Source organism: Anoplopoma fimbria, chromosome 12 (genome assembly GCF_027596085.1).
Source record: "Anoplopoma fimbria isolate UVic2021 breed Golden Eagle Sablefish chromosome 12, Afim_UVic_2022, whole genome shotgun sequence".
In the NCBI taxonomy this organism is placed as follows: domain Eukaryota; kingdom Metazoa; phylum Chordata; class Actinopteri; order Perciformes; family Anoplopomatidae; genus Anoplopoma; species Anoplopoma fimbria.
In genome coordinates, this window is record NC_072460.1 from 26,088,108 (window position 1) to 26,100,961 (window position 12,854).

Consider the following 12,854-nt stretch of genomic DNA (forward strand, 5'->3'; position numbering starts at 1 on the left):
TCTTCCTTCTTCTCTGACAAACAGGAACTGCTCTCTTCTTTAAATGGATGAGTCCCTCCTCCAAACACAACTCTACTCTCCTCCCCTCTTCATCAGTCTGTATTTCTACTGCAGGGTCTGAGGTTACCTGTGTATTTATTTAAGACTTTACACTGTCCTTAACACTCACTGCAAGGGAACGTATTGTCATATAGTTGTGATAAACCAGTATGGTCTCAAGCATGTCTACACCGTACATAATGATATCTCTTATTGGGATATATTGTTCATTAATGAATTCAAAAGCCATGTTTTTTTCTTTTTATGAACCCATGAATGGATAGTAAAAACTTTTACAATGATATTGTTTTTGGGTGAACTATTCCTTAAGGTGAAAGTACAGAGGTATTATCAGCAGAATGTAGTGTATCAAAAGTAAATGTACCCATGGCTCCTTTACTGTGTTATATTATAATAGAATATTATAGTATACAGTTTTTTATCACTAATGAATACAAGAACAATTTATTGTTGTAGCTACACATGTAAAGCTATGATGGTGTAGCTATGATTGGTACAGTATATACTCATAATGTGACTATTTAAACTTAATCTGTAATACTAACTTTTTTTGAGGAACAGTAATGAAACAGTAAACAAGCTTTTGATTTAAACAGGTGTTATGTTGATTTAACTGTTGTCAATGAAATGCTGATTCTATCAAATTAAAGTGCATGTTTAAAGTTTGTACTGTGGAAAAAGAGGAACTTTCAAACAGAAACTCAAGAAATGATAAAGGAGAGGTTGAAGAGGCAACAATCTGTTGCTACAAAAGCTAAATGCTACAAACATATGATGATGTAATAGAAAATGATACATTGGTTTAGATTACACTACCAAACAGTATGTAAACGAGTTAAACAAAATCTACAGAAGTAAAATGCAACACAAACATAATAGCAGCAGTTATATTATAGTAATACTAATTTTACTGCACAATTAATACTTTTACCTTTCATACTTTGAGTACACTTTGCTGATAGTATTTTTTGCGCTTTAACTTTGGTGAGGTTTTGAACTGTGATTCTTTTCACAGTGTGCTATTAGTAGTTGACTGCAGTAAAGGATCTAAATACTTTTTCCACTCCTGCTGTTGAAAAGTCACCCATTGGTGACAAAGGATAGCATTCAATTCATATACACGCACATTTCCACATAAAATAAAACATTCACAAACACATATGAATAAATCCACATGAGGTCTTCAAACTAGAAGTAGCCTACGGATCGTATCTAACAGGATGTAACTATTTCTGTGACTTCCTGTTTATTCTTTAAGGCAGCTAAAACTGTCCGACTTGACCACAGTTCTTTTTCGACGCCCCTCACAGCAGCCGCCTGCTCTCATACACTGTCCAGGCGGTGCGTAGTTTATGTTGAACAGGCCTATTATATCCTGCTTCACATTAACACAGACCCACAGAGTCACACTGGGAGCTGCCCAGTTCAACCACAGACTCTGACCGGGGGGATAAGCATCATATCAAACATAAATAAATAAATAACTCACATTCTTCCCACAGTTAGATTTAAATATATTCTAGCGTAAATATGAAGAAAACTGTACATTTATTGGGTTTAATGGCTTTTAAGTTGAAACTCACCATCTGAAACTCTGACCTCAAAGTCACTGTATGAAACTGGAACCAAAGCTTTGCCCAAACCACACCTGCACCGTCCTGAGTCAGACTTGGTCAGATTAGTGAAGGCCACAGTCAGAATTCCTCCAGAAGAACCGTTTATGTATTGAATCCTGTATCTGCCCCTGCGAGCTGCGTTGCCATCTGTTTTAATGAGAATATCTTCTGCTTCACATTCGTTCTTACAGAAGAACTTCATGCTTCCAGACAGAGAAGAGTAGCAAGTAAAGGAAGCCGGTCCTCCTGCAGATACTGTAAAGATGGCGGCACTGACGAGCCGAGTGTTCCCACCACACAGTGCTGTTGGAGAGAAGAACAGAACGTTCTGTGTGGTAGAGGTAATGTAAAACTGACTGCAGGTTGATGAATGTTAAACCATCACCTCACAGAGATGATACAGAGCAAAGATCAACTGTACACTGACACTAGCTGTACTAGCAGCTGCAGAATAAGCTCAAAGCAACATCTGTTTTTTTGTGGTTGTTTCATCATTTTCATCAACTGCATGAATCTGCAAAAAATATTTTGTTGCAATTAAATTGGGTTACATTGTGATGAGGACTTTCTAGTTGGCTGTTTCTTTTGCATGCCCTGTTCATACCAAGCACCCAGGAAGAGAGCCAGGCTTTGAAGCAAGTTTTACATAGTGGTCAAACAGTGGAATTACAACTTCCTGATCCATTACGTATAAAGCAATTTCCCACTACAAACACTTGAATATCCCATATTTAAATAATTTGGTCCTTGTACTTGTAAAGCTGAGTTAGATTCCTTCCTCTGTTAATCAGACCTAGGCTGGACTGAGGGCTGGGAGGCGGGGCTAAAGGAAACACTAGTGCGCCTGCTCTTTGGGCCCATGGATTTAGTAGAGGTTATTTTCATTTGAATTTTGTACTCAGAAGTCCAACTTTTTTTTGCCTCACTAAGTAACTTCCATAGGAACAAACTGCCTCCCACACTCAATCCTGATCTCTTATCCGTCCATGCTCTCTTGTTAGACAGCCCAGTAAACCCAAACAAAGCAGCCATGACAGTCCGAACAGGACAGCCATGCATTGACCCAGTAAATGGATTATTTTCTGAGGAACTGCGTGAGGTGATTTATAACCTTTTGTGTCTTTGTCATGACTGAAAATACGTCTCCAGTAGTGTGGACAGGGAAGAAGCCTTGCTGTTTGCATGCCAGACAGTGTAAATGGTAAATGGTTAATGCTTTATGAGTCTCTTGACCACTCGAACCCATTCACACCCATTCTCACACTGATGGCAGGGGCTACCATGCAAGGTGCCACCTGCACATCAGGACTAACATTCACCGTAGGCACAGTTTACAGAAGCAATCTGGGGTTAAATGTCTTGCCCAAGGACACATCGACGGACTAGTGGAGCCGGGGAACAAACTGCCGATCCTCGTAGTGATTGACAGACGACCGACGATCACAGTCGGCGAGCGGTTTCTTGGTTGAAGAATTTATATTAAGTTTATTAAGAACTTTATTTCCATTCATTTGCCTTCAAATATGGCCATCAATAAAATAATTTCATTTATATATAAATGTCAGTCAAATTTATTGAAGACGAAGAAGATGATAAAATGGTTAAGAATTTGAAATGGAAACAAAAAACGTTCAGTTAAAAATAAATATTTGTATAATTTTGTAATGTTTGTGACATATTATACAGAGGTGTAATGATGTCAATATATGCCCACAGATCTTTTTCAATGTCTATTTTTGCTGCGAATCGCACGAGTCGGCCAAATTAAAAATGGGCCAACACGCTGAACATCTAGATGAGCTGCAGCAGAGCCTGTGTGGCTCCTCTAACCTGTTAACATGGGCAGCAGACACTAGGAAGCAAAATACATCAGAGAACAACAGGACATCTGAATAAGAATACAGCAACTAAAAAAAACTACATTTTGACAAATATACACAGCAAATATCTAAAAGCAAAGAGCCAGTCAGTTAGTCCTCACCTGAGAAGAAGCAGAAGAACAGAACATGATGGATATTCATTCTGAAACAGATCCTGATCACTTCCATCCTTCTGCTCTGTCGGTCTGATCAGCGAGGAAGCAAAGAGAGAGTCAGTGAAGGTCAGAAGCCTCTTCCAGTTAAAAGTTAAAGTTTAGGAAAAGAAGGTAAGTCGTAGACTGATAGTTCTACTTACAAAGCGAGTTGAGACCGTCTGTTCCCTTTTTGTGATCAACTCTGCTCTTCACACAACTTCTGCGGCAACAAACTTCTCTATTCTTTTTATTGCATCAGACAAAGCTAACACATCCTCCTGCAGCATCACAGCAAACCAGAACGGACAAGATTAACAATTCTAATCCTCTTCTGAATGTATTTGTGAAATTCTAGATGTGTTTTTAAAAGCAATTATTAAGTCATGTAGAAAAGCAGAGTACTGATGAGAGTAGCACCTAGTCTAAATCCTAAAGATAACCATCCCTTCATGAAGGCTTATTGTGGATGTTTTTCATCTCTTTGAAGCCCTTTGTGATATTTTTGAGTCTTTGCAGTTGTTTTTGCATCTTTTTGAGGTGGTTTTGTGTGGCTTTGTGGATGTCTTGACTCCATTAGTATTTGTTGTGAGTCACATTGAAGCCCCTTGTGTCTCTTATGATTTCTTTGAGTCTTTGCGGTTGTTCTAAGTCTCTTTTTGGTAGTTATTTGCTTAAAGAAATATATATTTAAAGTCACCAATCCTATAGAGTGACATTTACACATCCAAACTGTGTGATGCAAACAGAAGAAGGTACAAAGATGAACAGGTCAAATTAAAGTTTATCTTATTGTAAGATCACTTGATGTAGCCAATAATATTCTGCCACAGTGCGATTAGACGGACCACTAGACTAGAAGAAAAAAACATATTTTCAGCTGTTCAAAGTAAAAGTCCGCTTCAGTGTATGTGTAGCTACAAAAGTAAAATGTTTTATATAATATTCTATTAGAATATAACACATTATAAGGAGCCATTCTACACTTTTCTGATAATACCTCTGCTCTTTTACTTAAAGGAATGGTTCACCCAAAAACAATATCATAGTATCTCAATGTCCCTGAAAAAGTTTTTATTAAATATTCGTAGGCTCATGAAAAAAAACTTGACATTTTGAATTCATTAATGAACAATATATCCCAATAAGAGATATCATTATGTACGGTGTAGACATGCTGAAGACCATACTGGTTTATCACAACTATATGACAATACGTTCCCTTGCAGTGAGTGTTAAGGACAGTGTAAAGTCATAAATAAATACACAGGTAACCTCAGACCCTGCAGTAGAAATACAGACTGATGAAGAGGGGAGGAGAGTAGAGTTGTGTTTGGAGGAGGGACTCATCCATTTAAAGAAGAGAGCAGTTCCTGTTTGTCAGAGAAGAAGGAAGAGAGGCGGTGGTGAACCATCAGAGTCTCATCATGAAAGTCCGTCACACTTTGATCGTCTTCTTCTTCCTCTGTGAGTATTAACTTTGTATTTCTATCACTCTTTATTCTCTCTTCTTCAAATGTTTATCTGAAAACATTAAATGTTAATATAGGCGACACTTCACTTGATTTATCTAAGTCAGACTGCTGAAGCCTCACATGAGCTCAGAATATATTTTCATGCTCTTTGTGTCCAGTGTGGAAAGAAGAACAAAAACTATTTCAATGTGATTATGAGCGTGTGAGTATTGTTTTAGGACAGACTTGTAAAAATTATAACAAGTACTTTATGAATAAAAGGTACATCAGGAAGGAAAATGAACGGCACAAACTCACTTATCATCAGTAAGAGCATTTACTGTAAAAAATGCGTTGAGACTTCCCACAGCCCAAGATTAAATATTTCAATAGCTTGTTTTATTCAACGAGTACAAACCCCAGATATTCAGTTAAATATCAGATATATGACATAAAAAGTGTTGAATCCTGACATTCTACAAGCTGGAACCAGCACATGTTTAAAGAATCACTAAAACGATTATTTGATTATCAAAGTAGTTCTGTTTATTAATAGTTGAAGCTCTACTTTTATCAAATGTAACAAAATGACTTCTTGTTTACTTCTGTTGTATTTTTACAGTAACAGAGTTTGTGTGACCCTGACTGTTGGTAGAGATGTTGTAACTTCCCCAAATTCAGAATATCCGCTGTATGTGGTATAAAACATATCTCTCCTCCTACAGACAAATAGGAACCTTTGAAAATAACCAGCCAAAACAAAGCAAACAGCATTTTGAAACAGTGGTGTGGTAATAACATGTAGATGTTGAAAGTCAAGCAGCCGTTGTTGTTTGTGCTCTCTACCTCACTGTGTAAAGTCTTTAACACTTTGATGGTCAAAAAATACAGACATTTTGAAGACAGGAGTGTTGTATGAATAAAGATGGAGTGTGCAGAACATGGACTAAAGAGTGCAAATGTTCACAGAATGAGAAAAAATAAGAGTTCATAATAATGATTTGCATTAATGTAACCCATTAAGTAGGACATGGACACTTTATGTTAATGTAACATGTAGCATGGCTAGAAGAAGAACAAAGATGTCAAAGTCTCCAATCTTCAGTCACAGACCTAACTGGTTGAACTGGGCAGCTCCCAGTGTGACTCTGTGGATCTTTGTTAACGTGAAGCAGGAAATATCGTGATCTTACAGGAAGTACATACAGTAACTAATGATTGTTCATCTTTTCAGCAGATCTGCAGGATGGAAACAACGGTCTGGTCAAAGTCCAAGTCTATACAGCAGCTGAAGGGGGAAATGTCAGAGTTGAATGTCCGTCTTCTTCGTTTGGAAGCTGGAAGATCTTCTGTAAGGAACCGTGTGAACAAGAAGACATTCTCATTGAAAGAACCAATGTCAGAGCTCAGAAAGGCAGATACAGCATTGAATGGATGAGGGGAAGCAGAGATGTTGATGTGACCATCAGACAGCTGACCAAGTCTGACTCAGGACTGTACAGGTGTGGCTCTAGATATTCATCACATCAGATTGAAGTCATCGTTGTAGATGGTGAGTTTCTACTTAAAGTCATTTAAATGTTCTTTCTTGTCTGAAGAAGACCTTAACATTAATACTGATTCAATTAGTCACATTTTGACAGGTCTGCTGTTAAGTATAACTGATCAAACTGATCCATAGTATAAGTGGACTACACACCAAACCACTTATTGTTTTGATTTCATATCAGTGGCAGAAGCTGATAGATATAAGTGTGTCATTGTGGATGCTTTGAACGGTATTTTCTAGACTTTTTCCTGTAGAGGTGTTACAGTTTCAACAGGGTGTGCTTCTGAAGAGAACGTTTCCATCGACAGGTAGTAGACTATTTACTAGTTGTAGTACTAATAGTGTTCACCTGCCAACACAACATATTACAATCAGGAGAGACTTCATTAGAATGGACAATCATTTATTACACATGCATAAGAAATGAATAGTGCAAAGTCTTTGGGGATTGGACTCCATCCTGAAGTATAACAGAGGGGCAGTGATGCTGAGGTCAGACAGTCATAATCCCCCTGATGTCCAGACACTGGTGGTGGTGGTGATGTAGGGAGTCGCTGCATCTGATGATGAATGAGGAGTATGACTGTGATGCTGACTGGAGATGACGGGGTGGAGGAGGGTCACATCTGATCGTGCTGCAATGACAACTGACAGCAGCAGAGAGGAGAACATTTTAAAGTTTGACAGCAACAATGTGATTGGCTAAAGGAACCTCTGTAGAACCTGGTTGGTTAACTTTAAGTGAACGCCCACAATCAGCTGATAGAGTAAAGTAAAGAGAGTCTTCCTGACTGAACTTCATTTATATTAATATATGTAACAGTGTAACTGTGAATCATCATCTTAACTACAGATAGTAACTATTGATTGTTCATCTTGTCTACAGCTCTGCTGGATGGAGATCCTTCTGAAGAAAAAACCCTCTATTCAAGAACTGGAGGAAATGTCTTAGTTGAATGTTTCTTTACTACCTCTGGATCCAGAACATACTTCTGTAAGGGAGAATGTAAAGAAGAAGACATTCTTGTTGAAACAACTAATCTCACAGCTCAGAGAGACAGATACAGCATCAGATATGTACCAGGAGATCCATCAGGAGTATTTCTGTATGTGGGCATCACACAGCTGACCATGTCTGACTCAGGACGGTACCGGTGTGTTCTGGACAGGCGTCTGTTTACAGATCCTTACCGTGAGTTTGAGATCATTGTCACAGATGGTGAGTTTCTACTACAGAATGAAAATGTTTGTTCATGTCTCTGGAGGTCTGAAGAGAGTTTTCACTGACAGCAGCTGATGTTTTAAATTCCATCAGTGTGAACGCTGATAAATGCTCATTTAAAACAGTTCAGCTGACACACAAGAGAATCTCATCTCTCTCATCAGGACTTCTTTGTATCAGCATGTTCTTGATGTTCACAGCTCCGCCCACTTCTAAACCAAACCAAGATATTTCATCATCAGTCCCATCAGCCTCCACAGCAACAACGACTCAGAGTTTTAACTCCACTTCAGGAAGTTCTGGACCAACAACTAGAGGTACATCCACACACTGTATGTGATAGATGAAGCTTTAAGTATTGCACTGAAAATGTCCTGGAAAATGATTTCCAGAGTGGGACTCCTGACTCAATGATCAACGATCAAATATCATTGATGCAAAGTTACAACATCAATACATACCATCATCTTCAAGATACGTCTTTATGTTTATGTTCCCATGGCACATCTGTGTCACCATATCTGTCCAAGCTTCCTCTCTCAGAGCCCAGTTATGAAATGATCTCATCATATTTTAGTTGCTTTTTGTGAGTTGATATAAATATAACAGATTGTGTTAAATGGGTTTATGATATTGTCTCATATTGATGACAAGCATCCGAAGCGAAAACGCATCGTGGCAGGTTTTATGTGATATCAGCAAATATCGTATCGTTGTCCAAATAATTATTATAATATTATATCATGATGAATGATCTCACAGTAAATTACTCTGCAGTGTTTTTTAGATGAAACAGGGAGCACACTGAACTGCAGGCTGATGAGTGTGTTTAGAGCTGCAACCACCAGCAACCCTCCGTTAAAACAAACTGTTCCCCTCTTCATCCTCACTCAGGTGTGTGGTTGTATGCAGTGATTGTTGTCGTCATTGTCATCGTCTCAGGACTGGCGCTGATGATATTCTGTATTCGGAGGAACACCAAACCTGATGGTGAGGCAACAGGACAAACTTACACAGTGACACCAACAACTGGAACTTCCTCATTGCTGAAGTGGTTTAAATGTTGACATAAGAAATTATTATATTCCTTTATTGATCCCCAACACTCGAATTTCCCCCATGGGGATCAATAAAGGAATATAATCATTTCTATTAGTGGGTTTAAAGGGATCAGGATCTGTTCTGTTCTCATTTCCAGGCTTGTCTACACTTTCAATTATTATTATGGAAGTGAAAGAAATACGTTTTGTTTCCACAGGTGTGAACACCAGAGGAACCTCAGAAGGCACAAACATGGAGGTGACTTTCTTTGACTCTTTGTTGACTCTCTCTGTTGGTTAAAGCTGAGCTCAGACCTCAGGAGTTTTACAATCCTGACTGATGTTTAAATCAGGTTGCATCACACACATAAGGAGAATCTTCACTGATGGTTTTATCTAATATCAAACATCAACACGCTACAAGGTTTAAAAAGTCTGTAAATATGTTCAGTTTACCAGCTTTGTCTTCAATAACAGGCACTAGTATAACTCATGAGATAGTCAGGTAGGATACCATGGACTAATAACCCAAGGGCTCTAACTGTATTTAAGCTTTGCTTTGTTTCTCTGTCAAATATCTATTTGTTTTCCTCAGATTGCCCTCTATGAGAACTGTTCTCCAGTCTCCCCATCTGAAGACTCCACCTATCAGAGCCTCGATCCAGCCAGCAGGGATCAGGACCAAACCTACTCTACACTCACACACACATAACACACATGACCTGGATTCTGTTGCTGTGTATTTATGTGGAAAAACCCCCAAAACATATGGGTTAATCTTTCCCTCTGTTCTCTGCCCTTCTTTAATTTCTCTTTAGTTTTTAGTTTTTCTTTATTATTTTCTGCTCTGGTATTTGTCCCAGTTCCCTTTCCTCAAGAAACATTTTAGTTTATTTCCTCACCACTCCTTCCTCTTATGTTCTCGTTATACTATAGACAACGAGATGATATAGCTATACCTACTAAAATACAGTTAAACCCATCATCTGCAGAGATTTGATGACTGTATTTGTGTGTCTTGATGATCTACGTTGAATATATTTTTCTGCTCTTTCCTGCTCCAAGACAACCGGTCTTACTTGTTTTAAACATACTCTTAATTTGCTTGTTTGTTTGTTTCTCATTTTTTATCGTACATTTTTCACATTTTCTATTTTTAAATTGTGGCTTTTACTATTAATATATATCACCAAGTTTATTTCCTTGTATGTGTCAATGGTAATAAAACAATGTCTGATTCTGATGTTCTGACTCATTTATGTATAATTAAAAAAAGACCAGGGAACACGTCATGTATCTTAATTCACTTCATTTTAATTTACTCTGCATGTTTTCACTTTCACCACTAAAAATGTCTGCACAAGGCTTTGTACACTACACCACTTTAGATTCAAGAGTTATGTCCAATAATCCATAACGTCCAATACTTATTTCATGCATTTCATAACTCAGTGTTAATATCTCATTTTACACAGGTCCAACACAATGAAGTACACAAGCAGCTTTCTCTGAAGCCCAAAACACCCTGAACCATCCTGCTGCCAAACCCCCATGAGCAACACAGATTAGTATTAGACTTAATATGATCAATATAACGTATATTTAAAAAAACACTTTAAAAAAAAATGCTGTCATAAATCCTCAGAAGAGACAGACACAAATGTCTCCTCTCACAGGAGGCGGAAATAGTCTCAAAAGGCATTTTGGGAAAGTGATCTACAAATAATGCATCTGTAAATGAAAAGAAGAAGACAAGAAATGTCACAAAGCATTAAGATCTGACAGATCAGATATAAAAGTGGGGATTTGCCCTTAAATGCACACATAGTGTTGAGCTCTGAATGTTGGTCGACAGTAGGGCTGCACCATATTGATCGTTGCATTACTCTCTGAATCAGCAGAGGGCGTACAAACAAAATGAAGTGTGGAGAAGCAAGAAGACACAAAGCAACCTCCACAATGATGAGGACTGATTGTTATTATCTGCCAACGCATATCTCATATTCATGGACTACTTTATGACCTTTGTACAAGACTGTAAAGAAATAATGAAATGTATTATAAAGAAATGAAGGTTGAATATCCAGTAAACACTTTGATCTGATTTGGACGTTGAGAAGTGTATAATATTCTGTTCATTATGAAAATGTGGGTCACCTAGACTACCATGACTTGTAAACACTGGATTAGATTTCCTTTTGTTTCTAGCAGCAGATAAGTTGTAGCATTTGGGTTTGCATGTGCAGATCGCCATGTCGCTGCTGAAGACAAACAAACGATATATGGTGCAGCCGTGTGTATCAATAATGCTCTATCACTATTTTGTCAATATGTTTCTGCAAAAGCAGCACCATCATATATTTCTGTACAATCACTGTCCTCTGAGAATAAAGTTGCTTAACTTCTGAGACGTGAAGCAACAATCTGCATCAGTGGACTTTCTCTGAATCCTCTGAAATGTTTCTTCATATATGAAAGTTCTTCTCATAAAGGTTGTCATCCTATCAACATACTTGAGCATCTCTGTGTCCACACTGTGAAACTGTTTCATCTCACGTCACACTGCAGTTAGTGTGGAATTCATCCAGCGGGGGCAGCGACGAGCAGGCTGACGTTTCATCACCTTGCTCAAATCTTCATTTATTTCTTTCTGCCATACTTCCTCCTGTTGCTCTCCTTTTACCTCTCTGCAAATTCATGAGCAAGATTCATAAAGTCCCAGGATTTTCACAATTTCTCTGTTAAAACGAAAACATTTTGAACTCACAGAGCGTCTTTGCATCAGCTTTATATATAAATGCAACGCTCTGCCTGAACACACCAGGTACAGAGAAGAGTCTTCATGAGGTCCAAAGGGGGCAGAGAACCAGAACAAACCTTCAATGTGTCTTTGTGTGAATGGACAGCGTCACCTGATTCCTGGATCAAAGAAGTTCTGATCCGGATCCAGTCTAGTGCTGGATGTAGAGTTAAGCAATGGCACCTCAGTGAAAGAATACTCAACATCCAGACTCTAAAACACACATTTGTTCCCAGTTTCAGCCTCCAGGACTTATGTTCCAACAGGTAACTCAGCTCTTCAGGTTCCTGCACAGTTTTTCAGGACAAAGGTGTCCAACCTTTCTGGGTCATCTCTACTTTTTCAAGCCGATTCTGTGACATTTCTGCCGTCTCCTGCTCCACTTTGTCCTCATACTCCATCCTCTCAATTCCTTTACTTTGTCACTCCGCTTTATCTAACTGTCATAGACGGTTTCATGTTTAAAATCTCCTCTTTTCATCCGTCCCCGTCGAGTCTTAAGTCTTCTCTCTATTTTCAACTTTCCTTCCAGCTCAAAGAAAGATGAAACAGGGATCTTATAGTTTGTTTCCTTGGTCTCTCCTCCTCTCCTCTCCTTCCTCCCTGTCCTGAGGTCACACTGTGGTCACAGAGAGCAGAAGGTTAGGGTTGAAATATTGTATATATTGTTACAACCAGCCCCTCCTATAACCAGCAGTGTGTGTCTTCACATCGTCAGACAGAGAGACAGATAGGATCAGTGATGCCACAGTATGTGGTTTGTTATTTTAGTGTTTAGACTTGATAAACTTAAATTAGATAGATTATGTGGGTTAGGGTCTGGCTATTCTATATTAATTATTCTAGTGGTCTTTGACAGTTTGGAGGGTTTCAGAGAGAGTCATTCCTGTCTGGACTCGATGCCTTTTAATTTCTAATACGATTAAATGAATGGATAACAAGATTAGTAATTAAACTAGAACATTTCGCAATAAATTTTGCCTGTGTGGCTGCTACTGCCCGAAGACGTTGCATATATTAACAGTTCTAAGACAGCTGTATCATTGAGGTTCATTTAGGGTGAGTTTGGGGTTCATTTGAAGTTCATTTGAGGTACATTTGA

At 38.4% G+C, this 12,854-nt stretch overlaps 1 protein-coding gene across 3 annotated transcripts; it reads left to right on the forward strand.

Moving 5' to 3' along the window:
* Nucleotides 1–5,084: 5,084 nt before the first annotated feature.
* LOC129100238 (uncharacterized) lies at nucleotides 5,085–10,192 on the forward strand. 3 transcript variants are annotated; one of them, XM_054609817.1, is made up of 7 exons: nucleotides 5,085–5,154; nucleotides 6,376–6,693; nucleotides 7,577–7,909; nucleotides 8,113–8,229; nucleotides 8,807–8,902; nucleotides 9,171–9,211; nucleotides 9,548–10,192. In XM_054609817.1, the coding sequence occupies exons 1-7, from the start codon at nucleotides 5,115–5,117 to the stop codon at nucleotides 9,662–9,664; spliced, it is 1,062 nt and encodes a 353-aa protein (XP_054465792.1). In that variant the 5' UTR covers nucleotides 5,085–5,114; the 3' UTR covers nucleotides 9,665–10,192. The 3 variants fall into 3 exon arrangements, with proteins under 3 accessions (XP_054465792.1, XP_054465794.1, XP_054465793.1); XM_054609819.1 differs by having other exon boundaries at nucleotides 8,155–8,229; nucleotides 9,548–10,134; XM_054609818.1 differs by having other exon boundaries at nucleotides 5,091–5,154; nucleotides 6,379–6,693; nucleotides 9,548–10,134.
* The last annotated feature ends 2,662 nt before the right edge of the window (nucleotides 10,193–12,854 follow it).